Raw genomic sequence first — 16,790 nt, forward strand, 5'->3', positions numbered from 1 at the left:
TCTCTGGCATGGGTGTGGGGCCTCAGATACTGGGGCCAGTCAGCCCTTCTCTGTTATTGCACCCCAAGTCTGTACAGTCACTTTTCTACCTAATAAACAGCCAAGCTGCCTCTAGTTCCTACTCTCCTGCACGTATTGTGGCTTCATTATGGGTTGCTAAATGTGTAACTGCAGAACTTTGTTCTAAATAACAAGGACAGGTTCCAAGTACAAGCGCAGCCTCCCTGGGCATGCTCAGACACAGACACTGAAGCAGGGTGGGAAGCTGAGCCGTGACTCTCTGGGATCCTGGGCAGGAACCTGTGGTCTGTTGATGCTGCGGCCACGTGGGCAGCCCCTTCCTCACAGAAGTTGCGCATGTGGCCCTGACATGAGTCACGGTGAAAGGCGGCTTAGCAGCCAGGACTGAAGAGTTCCTCATCCCCTAGACCTTCCCTCTCCCCTCTCTCTGGTTTGTCCTCTCCCGCAGGGGCTGAGACAGCCATCTTGCCCTTAAAACCTTGGCATTCTCCAGCTGCCATCACTGTCAGGAGCCCCTGCGCCTACTATCCCTGGAGCCTCTGCTTCCAGTAGCCCCTTCTCTGACACTTTAGTAGCTTTAGAGAAATTTCTTGTTCTAACAGCCTTCAGCTTAGCCCCCTCGGGGTACAAAGCGCATGTACAATAGGAGTACAGGGTGAATAAGGTAATTCTCGCCTCAGTCGCGGCCTCTCGGGTGGTAAGGCCTCGGCGCCATCTGCAGGTTGAACCGCCACACAGCACGTGATGGTCCAAACCACTCCAGCGTCCCACAGGGACACCACCCTGTGTGGGCAGAACTGTCCGCAGGAGACAGGGATGAGGAAAGGAGGGAGGACTTTTGCAAAACTTGGTGTGGGCAGGACTTTCTACATACTCATTTCATCTTAGACAATTGTTTCACAGATGCTGGAACTAACTCAGGAATGTTCCTGGTGACGCCCTCATTTGCGTAGCCAGGATTCATCTGCACACCACCTGACTCCAAGCCCATCTTTCTATTTAGAAGGAAGGCACTTTGGGCTTTACAGACAACCAAAACCAGCGAGAGACCAGTCACAGAGTCTAAATCACTGAGGGACAAGTTCTTGGGGGCCGGTCTTTAGAAAAGAGGCCCAAACACCGACCTGGAGTAAGCAAGGCCTCGTGGAATTGGGGTCTGAGCCGGGTCCCAAGGAAGCTGCAGGTTTAGCAGGTGGCTGAGAGGAGGGTGAAGAATCTTATCTCTAGCACAGCTTGAAAGGCCTGGAAGCACAGCTTGAGAGACCTGCCTCTGGGTCTGCAGTACAATGAGGAGCAACCCCTGGACCCAGCACGGGGTTCTTGCTCTGTATTGTTGGGGGAGAGTTTAACTAACCAGACCAAGAAGTATGGATCCAGATGCCTACAATAGCAGCTCGTGGCCACAGACTCTGGAGAGTGTAAGGCCGAGTGACTGGATGTAAGGCTGGGAAGCTGAGACCTCCCCCATCCAGCCAGTGGTAAACCTTCCCATCGAGTTCTCCCTTGGGTACCTGGAGTGCTGTGTTAGTTTAAAGAGGATCATTTTTAGAGCCCTTCTCTTCAGAGCTTCAGTTACCCTTAGGCTACTCGAGCACGTCAGAGACGGTTTTCCCCACGAGTTGGGAATCTGTCACACTCAGGTTCCCACGGCCCTGGGAGAGCCTCGTCCTCAAGCAAGAGCAGTAGGAGCTGCCAAGCTGCACACACGGTTTACCCAGTTGCTAAGTGGTGGGAGGTGTTCCTGCCCTCATTCTCTCCTTGGCTCTCCTAGCCATAACACAGCTCTAAGTTGAATAAGTGTCTTCCCCTACAACCAGAAATGACACTACATTGGGAACTGAAAGAAGCTATCAGAAGAAACAAAAACTGTCCTTTAAACAAAATACCCATGTCTGGGCCTATTCCACATTCATTGAAGAACAAGTTCATATGCTCAGTGTTGTTGCCATTAACCATGGAAAGTTTCCTGTCTCCCGTGATATTTGAGGTTTAATCTTTATAAGCTGGCATAGCTATGCTTATGTGCCAAACACTGTTCTAGCACTTTACAAATATTAACATTCTTTTCTGACTTACTTTGGAAAGATCCCTTTAAGTACGTCCCCTCTGAAAAAATGTCCGACCTGTTGGCTGATTATCACTGCAAAGTCACGGCCCCCAACTCTTCACTGTCTACCCTAGTGGGGAAGGAAATCCTCTTAAGGCAGGTAACCCATTTGGAGCTTGGCTCCCTTCATCCTATTCCTGCCTCTTGTCAAAACCTAAGACAAGCCTGGGCATCTTAGAGCTTTAAGATGAAAGGGCGGAACTGGAGCTTGCCCTGCGATCCCAGTGGGCAGCTGTGATTCTGTTACAATAGCCACAGTAAAGGACATTAGCTGGTGAAGTAGGGAACAGAGAAGGAGCTTCAGGGATGAAATGTATGTGGGGGAAGAGACTCATCTGGCAGCCATATCTACACTCGATGGGGGGTGGCACGCGCCAGGAAGCCAACTGGGTGCTATCCACCAAACACCTCATGTGAAGAGGGAGGGTCTAGACACAGATGCATGTGGACGTTATAACAGACCAAGGAAAGGGTGAAAAATGGCTCCGCAGCGTGGGACTTGAGATCTGGAGAATGAGGATTGATAAAGCAGCCAGACTGCTGGGGTGGGGGAGGCTGGATTCTCTGGTGCTTTCCAGCTACTGTGGGATGTCTGTATGGAGGAGGCTTGTAGATAATGAAGCAGGAAAACTGGAGCAAGGGGTGATGGAGACAAATGTGCTAGTTACATGTGATGACATGAGTGCCACGAGGACTGGGACTTGATTCACTAATACAGCAACTTGAACAGTACAGAGCACTTAGTAGGTGCTCAGTTAAGCATTTATTGAAGAAGGCGAACTGAGTAGAGGTTAGAACCTAAATCCCAGAACCTGAATCTCAGAAAACGTGGGCCAGAGAACTCAGATGGAAGCCCTCAAAGAGGCCCAGAATTTCAGATATGTGACATGGGGAGAGGCTTGGGCAGAGCCAGGCCCCGCTGTAGGCCCAAGAGAATGAAGCCTGGGGCAGCACTTGGCAGTTGCTCTGTTGTTTTGTGGTGGTTAAGACAGACCCAGTTTTCACGGGCTCTGTCAGGAGTCTGTTTAGAATCTGGGGTCCTTTGCTGAGGCAAGGGGAAAAGAGGCATTAGAATTGGGACGGGGAAGGGTCTAGAAAAGTCTGGGGAAAACTGCAATCACTCCACAAGAGAGTAATCACAGGGTTCCCAGCAGAGCTCCAGGGGAAGCCAGGCACCATCTGTGGTAGAGCTGGGGAGGGGATGTCCAGGCAGGGCCATGGACTGGCACGTCACCTACACTGGAGGACCCAGGAAATACCCATGTCTTCCTTGAGACATAGGTCACCTGCTCAGTGACCAGCAAGTGCTGCAGATTTTCCCCTAGACTCCTACTGGGGAAGAGGGTCCTTTCTAGGCTCTGATTGCCCCCGCGTCCATTCACACCTTGGCCTCCCTTACTCCTTCCCCAACAGTCGTGACTGTTCACCCACTGCCAGGCTGTGAGCTGGGTGCAGCTTCCTCGAGAAGCATGTGGTCTCCGAGGCGCCCCTGGCCATGCCCCTGCTCTGAACCCGGCTCTGGGGCAGTGTGTGGGTGGGATGGGGGAGCAGGGGGGCAATCTCCTGCAGTCAGGGAGAAGCAAGCTTGCTGTTACAGGGCCCCGAACCTGTTTTTCTTGGTACGCTTTGTTCTCTTGTATTTCTTTAGTCTGGTTCTCTTGTTTCTCCCTAGGCTTTGGCTACAGTCCTTTTAAAATGCACAGCCCATCTTGGGAGAGCCCGAGGGGAAAAAGAGGCTGGAATTGGATGTTAAGACTGTTGGTTCAGAGAGAAAGTCAGGCAGCAAGCCCGGGGCCAGGAGCTGCGGGCACAGCACCCGACGGGAGAGGAAACTCAGAAGGGGTGCACCTGGAGACCCACCTACACAGTGCTCTCCTGTCTATTCTGGGAAGGCCTGTGTTTCTTCTTAAGAATGGAGACTGGGAAAAGGAGCTGCAGCCTGCCTCGGGAGCACAGCTCCAAGCAGACTGGGGGAAGCTGTGAAGGCTGCACTTCCCTTCTCTTTAGTGGGGAGATACGTATGTAGGAGATGACCAGGAGGACTTCCAGAGGAAGTGGGGGTTCTGGTGCAGGAGGGGAGAAGGGGCGGTGCTATGGCCTCTACACTGGTGCCAGTGTAGAGTGCCAGCCTGACTCCAGAAGACCTGTCCTCAGAGGTTTTTTCCTGTGTTTTGCAACCATCCTAGGCCAGGTAGGTTCATTGTTCTAGAAATTTGAAGGAGAATTTTGGCATCATTTTGACAGGATTTAGTCAGCAGGGAGACAGCACCTTGACCCCCTATGAATCCCTGTACCTCTTTTCTCCAGGCTTTCTCTGGCGTTCTCTGGTGGTCTCTCATAGCCGTTGCTCAGCCTCTCATAGCTCTTCCGCCATCCTTAGACCCCTCCCTCCTAGGTACAGGTGCGCATACTTGCACATGCGCACCCACGCTCAGGTGTCCATAATCAGGCATGCATGCCCCACACCCTCGTGCCTTCTGTAAACAAGATCAGAGCTGCAGGTGATAGCCACAGAGGCCAGTGGCGCAAAAGCCCGACCAACCTCATTTACCCTACACTGGGGCTTCGAGAGACTGTAACCAGCGAGCAGCTGAGGGGGCCTGGGATCGAGAAAGAGGGTAGACTGTGTGAAGAGAGGCACTGTCTGGCAACCCTGCGCCCTTCCCCCCTACTCTTGCCCCTACACACACTTCCCCCCCCTCATTCCTGGCAAGAACCCACCTGGTCTGTGGGATCATTTGTAATCACAGCTGCTTGCACAGCCTCAGGCTTTGCCCCTTGAGACCTGGGAACTGCCAGCACCTCCGGGAAGTTCTTGCCCAGATGCTGAGGCTCAGAGCAGGGGCAGGGAGACACTGGAACCCAAAGTAGGGAACGAAGAGTCTTTCAAGGAACCTCCCTAACGAGCTCTCCACAGAGGTGGAAGAACCTACAAGGAAGAGGGGCATGGGTTTTCCCATCCTTCCTTCCAGAGTCTTCCAGCCGCCTCTGCTGCTACCATGGTGCAGGCCCCAAGGGGGCAACTTCCAGCTCTGACATTCTCCCTCCAGGCAGCCAGGATGGAGGGAGTGTCTGAAGGGTAGTGTCACAGGGCCATTGGAGGGAGGAGGGCACTGCTTTATCACTGGAGCTCCCTCTTGACCTCCCAAAGGCTGCCCACTGGGTTCTCAGCCCTCCCCTTCAGATAGGCAGCTCCCTAAGTGAGCAGCCCAGAGAGGAAGCAGAGCCAGCCAGTGGCCGCCTGGGTGTTCTCCCTAGCCTGTGCAGCACAGGCCTCTGGAACCTGCTCCCCGCACCCACCAGTCTGGCTTTTCTGTTCAGCTCCTTGGCCTCCGGCCCCTCTTGCGTGAACACGCCTACGACTGCGCTATCAGGGGCCACTAACCTGTCTTCCTCCTCTCACCTCACCCTACTCTGGCTCTCCCTTTTGGCGACCCCCCTCTGCTTCACAGGAGGCCTCCTCCCCTCTCCGCCCCTGGCTAATCAGCCATGGAAAGAGCTGCCAGTGGGGCTGATGGATGGGGGCTTCGGCTCTGCCTCCCCTGCGCCCCCACCCCTCTGCTCACCTCTCCCTCCATCACACATTTTATCATCAGGGAAGGGCACCGAGGAAGCAGAGGGGGTGGCTGGGGAGATAATAGGGTGGTGCAAGCAGCTCCTGCTGATAAGGATTGCGGCCTCCCCAGGGATGGGGAGCTGGCGGCTGTCTGAATGAGGCAGAATGCCCCTGACCCTCCTGTCCTGACAGAGCAGCAGCATCTGGAGGTAGGTGGGGGGCAGGGGGGATGCTGCCATGGAAGAGGCGCTGGGGCCGAGAACAGCCACACTGAATCTAAATCTCAGCTTTGACAGTTCTCAGCTGTATGACTCGGGCAGCGAAGCCTCAATTTTCCCATCTGGAAAGCACAGTCCACACTGTCAACCTCAGTGCCTGGCACCCAATGTGAGATCAATGCATGTTGGCTCCTGTCCCTGCTTTCAGGGTGCTGGGATACCCCGTGTCCCTGAAATCTCTTCCCTACATTGGAAGTTAACCCTTTCCTAGAGGGCAGTCCATGCACGCCCACATGTCATATAGTGAGTGCCTCCTTGCAATTAGGAAAGCTGGTACCCAAAGTAAGGTTAACAGTGACCAAGATACTAGAAGGAGCCTGAGCTCAGAGCAGCAGGTTGCTGGGAGCCACCCAGAGGAGGTTTGCTGAGACCAGTTTTAAAGGGGCCGAGGGCCCCAGCTCTGCCTGCCCCGGCCCACACTGGGTGACCTTGAGGAAATCTTTCCCCTCTTAGCTCCTTCCTCACCTCGCAGGGGTGTTGGGTAGGGGATGGGCCGATGGGCCGCAGGCTTTGTGAGGTCTCTGCCCTGTCGCCTCCCCTACAAAGGGACCCAGCTTAGGGTTGTTCATCTGGTGAAAATCTAGTCCTCACTTTCTCCACCTTCCTCCCGTCCCTCTTCCCAGCCCCCACCCTGCCGCTGGGGGTCTGTAATCAATGAGACGTAAAATGAGAAAGTATCAGGAACTAGCCTTGCATGGCGAGCAGCTGGGGCAGCCTCTCGTGATGGACAGCCCGTCCTTCCTCCCTGCCGGCCTCCCATGGCCTCCCATGCCCAGCTCGAGCCGCCAGGTGGGCAGCCACTCACCCCGCCTGGGCCAGGGCCCCCAGCTGGAGATCAGAATGTGGACGCCTATTTTTAAGGAATCTAAAATCTCACCTGAAAATCAAGAGGAGTGGAATCTATGTGTATCGATGAGGAAAGACATACCCAGGCTGTATGGCTGAGTCATGGAAGCAGCTTACACGATCTCACCTATAAGTGAGCGCATTTAGGGTTATTACAGAGAAGTGTTTGTACATACAGAAGAATATGCGCGGGGCAGACTCCAAACTGTGAACAGCAGTTACCTCTGGGAGTGAGATCACAGAGGAAACATTTACTCTCTCCACGTTTCCTGGTTGGACTCCTAAAACAAGTATACATTGTTCATATGATAAAGATATTTTGCCAGGGGCGGGAAGGGGCCTGGGCTAATGAAAATGCTCAGTGCCTGCTCTGGCTGAACTATCAAGAACCAGGGTGGAAGCCAGCGAACTCTCAAAGCACTGGGTCGAAAACCAAAGTACAAAGTGTTAGATTTTTTTGGAAGAGAAAATCAACAGTCCCTTCATGAGACTACTTTGTGAGACAAAATATGTCAAAATACATGATTCCTAAAGCAAAGGGGAATAGTTGTAAGAGGTCCTTCGTGTCTGCAGCGGAAACCTGGACGGACTGGCTGCCGTCAGCGAGCACAGCCAGGGCCTGGGCCCCATACCCTACACAGCCTGTGGGCCAGCCACTCTCCTGCAAGGGGACACAGCTTCCTTCCGCCAGCCAGAGAACAGTCCGGCCGAGGGTGCCTTTGGGAACCTCTCTCCAGGATTGCTTGGCTCCCTGCCTCCAGCTTTCTCCTGCAACTGAGCCCAGGGCACAGGCAGAGTCTCCCTGAGCCAAGGATCCAGACTTGTGTGCCCTGTGAAGTAGGGCAGGTGGGAAAAGGTGGGTTTTAGCCCATAGTGGAATGGGTATTTTGGGGTGGGGGTAGGCAGAGAAGGGGCAGGAGGGCTGTGGAAGGGCACCCCAGAGGAGAGGCCCATCAGTTCCCCCATGGGCAATTCTACTCCCCTCCTCAGGAGTCAGTGAAGCTGCTAAAAGATGCAGTCAGACACAAGTTTATTGGTGGAGCTGTGGTAGAGTCCTCCCTCTCTCTGGGATAGCCAAGGGCACAGCACCAAAAGAGGGAGCGACAGACAGACCCCCAGACACTTACAGGGATGGTGCAGACCCACAGAGACCATAGCACAGCCACACAGGCACAGACACACACAGGCCACAGCACCAAGAAACACACACGGAGACAAAACCACAGGGCTAGAACACAGAGACAAAGTGCGAGTTTTGGGGCTCCTGCATAGACAGCGCGAGGGCCAGGTGGGGAGGGGGCCCCTGCTGACCTCCCCCGGGCATAGGCACACCGACAGCACACAGACAGGCAGATGCCCCCAGCCAGCCAGCCTGCCACACGGACAAATGAACTGCACAGAAAGGACACTAGTGGCTTCCCGGACCGTGGGGAATAGGGGACCCCAAGACCTACCACCCCCACTGCATTGAGGCCCAGGATGCCCGCTCCAGAAATGGCCAAATCTGTTCAGCCCCACTCCCTGGCACACTTTGGTCTTGCCTGCGAGGGCCGGGGGCTGGTAGTTGGCAGGTGGAAGGAAGGAGAGCGGAAGGGGTATGACCCCGGCTCTGTCCCTTCTCTGAGCAGGGAGGCAGGTGATGAGTCCGGGGCTGAGGCTGGGCCTGGCAGTGGGGTGGAGCTGGGACAGCGGCTCAGGCTTGGGGGGGCTCCTGGCAGCGCAGGCACTGGGCCATCTCGGGCTGGTACTGCTCGACCTGCAGGGTGCAGCTGGAGAATCCAAACCGGGAGTGGAGCCGGGATGTGGCTTCAGCCAGGACAGCTTCGGGGTCAGCCGTGGAGTCTGTGGGAGAGTGATAAGAGGCAGCAGCTTCCCAGGGGAGTCAGGAGCCAGGCAGGGGCTGAGATAAGGACCGGCGAAGGGGTACCCAAGGGCTTGCACGGCTTTAAAGCCAGGCGGAGTGGGGTGGGGGGCTTTCTTCTCGTTCTCTATTGTATGACCAGCGTAAAAAACGTCAAAGAAGACGCTAGAGAGACTCGCCCCTAATGGACCGTGCTAGCACACTGCACTGTTCTCATTTCTTCTGTTCTCTCCTGCCTGGAGCGGCACAAGCAGCTCTGTTTCAGCAGCCGAACCACCTAATTTTCCAGGAAAACCCAGATGTTAAATATTCTAACCATTGTCCCATCTAGAGTCACCATCAACTATCCCACAGAGTATAATATTTTTGGCATCCAAATTGCATCTCTGATTGCTTCTTGCATCTGGAAGAAACTCAAAAATCCTTTGTCAGCTTTGTGAGTCACCATATATATTTTTGATAGTTGAATCATAATGTAGATATAATTTTGTATTCCACTTTTTCCTCTTAGCATTATACCATAAACATTTTTCCTAGTTGCCATACAGTCTTCATAATCATCGCTTTTAATAGTTACATGATTCCCCACTGAGCGGAGCTGCTGCGAGTTACCGGGCTGTGCCCCATTGCTGGCCCTGTAGGCACTACTGATTTCTTAAAGAGGTGCTGGCTCCCTGCACTACTTCAGAGGGGGCGAGGCCCCCTCAGCATCCTTTTCAAGGCTCCTTGTCTCCAATACACGTGTGTGTGAGAGAGAGACAGAGACCAAGAAAGAAAGAGGCACTGAAAGAACCCCAGTAATCAAGCTCTCTTCCTGTATTTGTATGGGGGTGAGAGGGGTGGAGGGAAACACCTCAGGAAGGAGCTGGTGGCGGGCGTGGACTCACCAATGGCCAGGTGTGCAGAGGCAAGGTGGTAAGTGAGCGTCAGAGACCACAGGTGCAGCTCATGAGTTGCCCGGACTCCTGGCACTGACAAAAGTGTATCCCGTACCGGCTCAAACCCCACATTTCGGGGGGTACCTGTAAGTAGCACCCACCATGCTTTACTGCCCAGACTGGTCCTGCCCAGGGGTAGCCCCCACAGACTCGCCTCCCCCATTCTGCTCATCCTTTGATCCCCACATTCACTCTGTACTTGAGTGTTCCTACCAGCAATAGGCCCGAAGGCCTCAGGCCTTCTCTCCACACTCTTTGCAGAACAAAAAGAGGAGGCCCAGAGCTGGAGTGAGGTCAGAGAGGACCCCAGGGCTGGGGAGCAGTGGTGTCTGATTCACCTTCCATGAGGACACGGAGAACATCTCTTAGGGTGGGAGCCGAGGATCCAAGGGCACAGATGGAGAAGAGGAAGGTGCTGATGGGGTCAGCTGCCTTGTACTGAGGCTGTAGAGAAGAGACCCCTAAGCCCAGAAACCAGGGAGCTTTCCAAGGAAGTTCTTGGGGCATCTTGAGCTCGGACCCCAGTTGAAGGAAAGGGGCCAGGAGCCCTAAGGAGGTAGAGTCAGGGCGGGGAGCAGCGGGTCCCAGTAAAGGGGCTGGGTGTGCAGCTGGGGAGGAGGGCTGGAGTGGGCCTGCACAGATGGGACAAGACGGTACCTTGAAGTAGATGAGAATGGAGGCAGCCAGCACCCCAAGACTCTGCAGGAGGTCCCCCAGCACATGCACAAAGGCTGCTCGGACGCTGGTGTTCCCCAGGGGCAGGGACTCCCCGGACCCTTCCTCCAGCGGTGCATACTCTGCCCCATGGGACCCATGGCTGTGGTGGGGGCCAGCCTGGTGCAGCACAAAGGCCATTCTGACGGTGAAGCAGCAGTCAGCAGGGTCTCCTTCGGGCTTCCTCACACCTCCCCGTGATCCCTGTCTCCACCTACTTCCTCCCTCCCTTCCCGGTCCTGCTGAGAAGACACACCGTGTAAGTGAGGACAGGAGTGCGGCCTGCGGAAAGAGCACTGGGCGTGGTGCTGGGGACACGGAACCAGATCCTGGCCCTACTACCGAAAGGACCGCGTGCCTGGGCGGGTCTCCTGTCACCACTCGGGATCGATCCTATTAACTGTAAACTCAGAGTAAAACTATCTTCCTTGTGGGGTGGTTGAGATAACACTGAAGAGATCCCCCCGCCCCACCAGGGTGGCTGGTAGACAGCCAGGCCCTCAATGTCTGATGACCTTGACATTTAGGTCTCCCGGGGTGCCCTTGGCGGGAGTTCCCAAGACAGTTGAGAACTACGTGTGCACATTGCGCATCTGTTGAGGAAAAGGGGTGCCAGCTCTCCCACCCTGCAGAAGGACCCTTGGCCCTGAGCCCCAAGCCCCATGGGATGCCTGCCCCGCACTGACACGTACAGCAGGTTGGCACAGACTGCGATGCTGGCGGTCAGCAGCATGGCACCCCCCTCGATGTGGTAGTCGCTGTGCAGCAGACGAATGAAGGCCAGGTACAGGAGGATGCCAGTGACCATCCAGAGGGAAACCACAGAGGCCAGAGCCCCCAGAGTCTCTGCAGGGGGAGACAAGCTATCAGACACCTTCCTAGGACCCTAAGGTATCCTCTGGCCAGACAGGAGTGTCCCCAGGCCAGGCAGGGGCCTTACCTGAGCGGTGCCAGCCAAAGGTCATGGTGCGGGTGGCTGGACGGGTGGAAAGCCAGAGGGAGAAGAGGCTGCCCACCATGCTGCCCACGTCAGCCAGCAGGTGGGCTGCGTCAGTCATAATGGCCAGGCTGTGCGCCAGATACCCACCTGCAAGGGCAGACGACGCGTCATCTGGGTCCATTTAGAAAACACCATGCAGTGTGCATGTGTGTGTGTGTGTGTGTGTGTGTGTGTGTGTGTAGGGGGGGTGGGAATAGGGAAAATAAATTGGGGGACATACACCAAAATATGAGCTATGATTTTTCTCTAGTAAGGGGATGTTTTTCCCACCAGGTAGTTTTTATTTTCTTCTTCTCAGTCATCCACATTTTCTAGTTTTTCTACAATGACATATTTTGAAAATGGGAAAACCAGGCATTTAAAAGGCCAGGTGCCCTAGTCCTCTGGCCCGGGCCCTGAATTCCGCTTGGTGCTGTCCTTCACCCTCTCCCAATTCCTGAGTCCTGGGCACCCAACTCCCCCTACCCAGCTTCTCCAGCTTCTCAGCACCTCCACCCCAACCTCCCTGGGCTTCCGTGTGGGGAGTGGCTCAGGCAGGTGCTGGGGGCGGGGGGTGTCGGAGGAAACCTCTCTCCAACTTACCGACCACCTCCCCTGCCATGAAGACACAGCACACGGCACAGGCGGCACACAGCTGCCTCTGTGCCTGCAGCCTCTCGGGGGTGAGACCCGGCTGCGGCAGGGGATCCCGGTGGCAGTGGTGGAAGGGCATTTCCACAGGTTTGGACTCCTCTGAGAGGGCCTCTGAGGACTCTGTGAAGAGACTAAGGTGGGCAACATGGTTCAAACTGGGGCCTGACCACAGCTGGCCGCTCCTCATGCCCAGGGCCTCCATCAGGCAGGGCCCACCTTCCACTGCTTCCCAGCACCTGGTCAGAGCCATGGGGCGAGGACCACATGAGAGGTGGGGGCTAAACAAGACCTTAGGTCCCTGTGGCCCTTTTCCTTTCTTGGAGTTCACAGCTGGAAAGCACCTTAGAGGTGGTCTGTCCTAACATTTTATTAAAGAAGTTACAAGTCTGAGGCTCAGGTGGGGAGGGGCCTCTGGCTGCCACACCACAAGTTGGGATAGGGCTAACCACATCAACTGGCATGACAGGCCCCATTTCTAAGGAATTCCCAGTGAGCAGGACACTTTCTGCTCTTGGGGAACAAGACAAGCTCGTCCCTACTCACTGGGATATGCAGCAGGGGTGCTGCTGCTATCAGAGCCATGACAACAAAGTGCTGTCAGGGCTCAGATAGAACAATTCTGAGGAAACAGGGAAATGACCAAAGGAGGAACCATGGAAAGGGCCTTGAAAGATGGGAAGGATTTGACAAAGACATGAACACACCAACAAAGGCAAGGGGAGAAGGAGGGTGGTGTGGCGTGTGGGGCTGGACTCATGAACAGGAGTCCTGGCCTTGGTGCCCTCCCCAGGCCCACCTTCCAGTCCTCTACCACAGGTCCATCATCTCTCTCCATTCATGGTGCTGAAGTGTGGCCCTTAAGACAGGAGAGGAATGCGGGGACCCGAAGAGTCTGAGGTTCTTGACACAGAGGACTGAAGGCCAGATTCCAGAACGGGGGTTGTCATGGGGAGGGCACAGTGCAGACTGCTGTGACTGGAGCTGGTGGGTTGGGAGCACATGTTCGCCTGTGTGTCTATATGCTCCAGCAGAGGCCACCTGACCAGGGCCACAGCCTCCCCCGGCAAATGAAGAGGGGAGCATGCCAAAGACTGAGCTCAGACAGACTGAGTTTTAGGTGCATCTGGCCCACTACTCACCTCCACTACTCCCCGACCTGAGCCCCAGTAAGGAATGCACTGTGCACACAATAAAGGGCCTAAATACAAATACCAGTGACAAGAACACCCAAAAGTGAAGATGAAGGCTCCAGATAGAAATGTAACCACAGTGGTAAAGCAGAGGGGCACCTTGGGCTTTCTGACTAAAGAAAGCTCTGCCAGGTGGGCCAAATGAGATGTTGGGGGGGGGGCAGGAGGCAGGGGGGTACATTTGGTACTTGCAGGGAAATTTCAAGCATGGGTAGATAGGTTAATTTCTTAAATCTCAAAAGCCCTCCCAAGAGTTCAGATCTGGGTGTGTGTGATTCTGGGTGCGCTTCCAGAGGAGATGGGGATCTGAGGGTGGCTTTCTTCCAGTCGGTGCACCAGGGAGTGTGCACACATTGAAGCCCAGTCTAGCGGGCGAGAGAGATGCGTGACAACCAACTTAGTATGCAAGAAGAAACGGTGCCAGGAGGGTTACAAGCAAAGGACTTCCTAGCACAGGGAAAAGAATGACCAGTTCTACAGGGGGTGAGGAGAACCTCACGGAGGGGAGAGGCTGAAGATGGGACCAAGGTGGAGAATGGGCCTCCAGACACATGAAAGACAAGATGTGAGGTTTGGAGTTTAAGAGAAGGAGGAAGGAGGACCCAGGGGGAAATGGTGGGCTCAGAGGAATGTAAAGAGAGACACACTGACTGTCTAACACGTGACCTTGCTGATGTCCCCGTCTGGGAGGAAGGGAGGAGCAGAGATGGAGGGCTCCAGATCAGACCAGGCCAGAGGCTTCCTGTGCAGAAATTTAAAGGAAGGTCAGGTAGGTAGGGAAGAGCCTTTTTGAGAAAATACTGCAGGATTTGGTGACTAATGGTCATATGAGAAGGAAGATGAGCTGGAGGCAGAGATGCGGGTCTGAAGACCAAGGCCGGGTGGCTTTGGGGCAGTGGGCACAGCAGCCACCGCAGCCAGTCATCAAAGCAGCCACCCATCAACAGGCTGCTCCCTTTTGTTCTGCATGAATTGGGTACTAAAGCAGCCTGATTGTTGGTGTGCGAGTGGGTGTGTATGTGTGTATGGGGGGGGGGGGCTGTATGCTGCTGAGAGAGAAGGAAAGGCCGTTTCCTCTCCCCAGCCCTCTGAAATCCCCAACAAACAACAAACATGGAGCAGGGTAGCGGGGAGCTGCAGGGAGGGGAGTCTGGCCTGGAGCAGAGTGACAGACTATGTGAAGAGATGCCAGGGCGGCTGCCCTGTCTGCAGTGCCCTGCAGAACAGTCCGACGGGGAGTCTTCCTTTCACTCCGCTCCCGCTCCCCCGCCCGCCCGCTCCCCCAGGCCGACGGCCAGTTCACGGTCCCCATCCCTGGAAGGAGCCAGAAACACTGCGAGGGACCATGTCGGAGACAAAGGGAGAGGGGCCGGGAGGGCAACGAAAAGATTGGGAGAGCAGAGGAGGAAGGAAAAGCTGAGATCCTGTCCAATTCCGCAGACAAACGGACGGTCAGTGACAGACAAAATGGCCAGCCGGGCGGCCAGGGAGGCCTGAGGCGGCCGCTCGGGACCGGAGACGGAGCAGCGGCTGCGGGCGCGGGAGGCCGCGGGACGCGGAGGCGGTTCTCCCACCGCCCCCGGCCCGCTGTCCCGGCCGCGCCGCGCGCCTCGTTTCACACCTCGCCGCCCCCGGGCCCGTCTGTGCGGAGCCGGGAATACCCCCTGCCGCCCAGCCCGCACCTGCTCGCCGCCCCCTCGCTCCGCGGCCGCCCGCCCGCCCGCCCGCCCGGGAGCGCCGCGGGGCCGGGTCCGCCCGCCCCCCGGCCCAGGGCTGGCCGCGGCTGGAAGGGGCGCCCGAGCCGGCGCGCGGGGGGACGCGGCGACCTGGAAGGCGAGGGGCGCCCTCCGCCCGCCGCAGCCCGCGGACATCGGGGCGGCCGCGCGGCTCCGGCCCGACGGGGGGCGGCCGCTCTCCGGGAAGGCGGGCGCGGGGGACGCGGCCTGAGCGCGGGCGGCCAGGGCGCCCCGCCGAGGACCGGGCAGAGGGGCGCGCGGGGGACGCGGCGGCCACAGGGCGTCCGGGGCCGGGCGAGCCGGGTGCGCGGCGCGCGGGCCTGGGTGGCTCCGAGGGCGAGGACGGGAGGGACCGAGGGCAGGAGGGGCGCCCGGCCGGGGTCCCGGGGTCCTACCTCTTGAGGCGCAGGCCGCCAGCCGCGCCGCCGCGGGCCCGGGGGCTCACCAGCCGCGTGGTCTCCGAGCCCCGGGCGGCAGGGGAGGGCTCCATGTCCCCGCGGCCCGGGCCGTCCAGGCCCCGCCGAGGGCGAGAGAGGCGGGGCGGGCCCCGCGCCAAGACCCGGCGGCCAGCCGATCCCGGGGACCCCCGCAGGGCCGCGGGGCCACCGGAGTGGAGGGGACTGCGGCGACTGTGGCGCGGGGAGTCCGAACTGCAGATCCCGCGGCGGCTGGAGCCCCGCCCCGCGTGGGGCGAGCTCCCCAAGCCCCGCCTCCAGGTTCCCGGGTCTCTCCCCCAAGACTAGGCCCCGCCCCGGACTCCCACCCCCGTAGCCGGAGCCCCAGATCCCAGTGCCGGAGCCGGCTGGTTACTGGGGGCCCCCTCTGCGCCCCGCCGGGTTCCAGAGAACGTTCCATGGCCCCACCCCCGCGGGCGAGGCCCGCCCGCCGGGTCCAGCCCCGCTGCCCAGCCCCGCCGCCCAGCCCCGCCTCGCCACCCACCTCCGCGCAGCAACGTCGCCCCTCGCCGGCCGCCACCCAGGCCCTTCGTACCACGCGGGGGCACCAACAGGTGTGGACCCAATGCTGTAGCTCCAGACAATCAAAAAGAACGTGGGGTGGGGTGGGCGCGCCACATCCGGAAGAACCCCAAGGACTCCGGCCAAAAGCCCGTCTGTGGAGACCGTGGGGTCAGAATTCGCGAGCAAAATCTGCCGCCAGGCCCCGCACCGCTCATTAGCATATATGTTTATAGACTTCGGGTGACAAGTTTCCTACCCCCCTTCAACCCGGCTCCCCTTCAGCCCACCGTGACTCCTGTCTTTCAGATGAGTGACAGAGTCCTGGAGGGAGCAGTGTCCAGGGCCAGGCAGCCCGGTTCGGGCCCGAAGCCCACCCTCCTTCCCGCGCGGCCCGGCTGGGGGCTGCAGACGCGGCGCCTCCTCGGTCACTCGCAGGCGGGAGCAGCTGGAGGAGCGGGGAGCAGCGGCGCCACCTCTCTGGGGTCACAGTTCAGTGTTCACGGAGGAAGGCTTTGACCAGCTTGTCAGCCGGTGATTCTTACCTCAGAACCCGTAGCACCTTCTTGGGCATTATCTTATTTTGCCTCGTTTTAACTAAAGCCGAGGATAAGGGGGTGACTTACAGCAAAGTCAGTGGCCAGGCCTGGATGCTCTCTGCCCCTCACACCTGCCGCCCCTGTAGAATGAAAAGGGGGTGGGGATCGGATTGTGTACTCCACTCTGGGACACTCTGTGAAGAGGGGGGTACTCAGGAGAAGGCGAAAGAATGAGCGCGGATGGGGAAGCCTGGAAAGTGGGAGTGGTTATTGAGCCTAGGCAACAAACCCCTCCAACACACCCTTCAGAACTCACTGGAAGTCCTGAATTAGGGTTCTGGAGATAGACACCTACCCCCAACATTATTATCGCAAGCAATGAGGCCACAGTACGCATTAAAAAAAGAAAAAGCTG

The 16,790-nt window shown here is 57.3% G+C and overlaps 1 protein-coding gene across 1 annotated transcript; it reads right to left on the bottom strand.

The window, feature by feature from the left end:
• Window positions 1-8,501: 8,501 nt before the first annotated feature.
• Window positions 8,502-15,370, bottom strand: SLC30A3 (solute carrier family 30 member 3; the record flags this gene model as incomplete). The annotated part of the gene is made up of 8 exons (XM_084234664.1): window positions 8,502-8,650; window positions 9,557-9,691; window positions 9,946-10,051; window positions 10,265-10,463; window positions 11,014-11,167; window positions 11,262-11,408; window positions 11,904-12,085; window positions 15,276-15,370. 8 exons carry the CDS (start codon window positions 15,368-15,370, stop codon window positions 8,502-8,504), a joined length of 1,167 nt encoding a protein of 388 aa, XP_084090790.1.
• Between the last annotated feature and the right edge of the window lie 1,420 nt (window positions 15,371-16,790).

Source organism: Talpa europaea (assembly GCF_964194135.1).
Source record: "Talpa europaea genome assembly, chromosome: 6".
Classification (NCBI taxonomy): domain Eukaryota; kingdom Metazoa; phylum Chordata; class Mammalia; order Eulipotyphla; family Talpidae; genus Talpa; species Talpa europaea.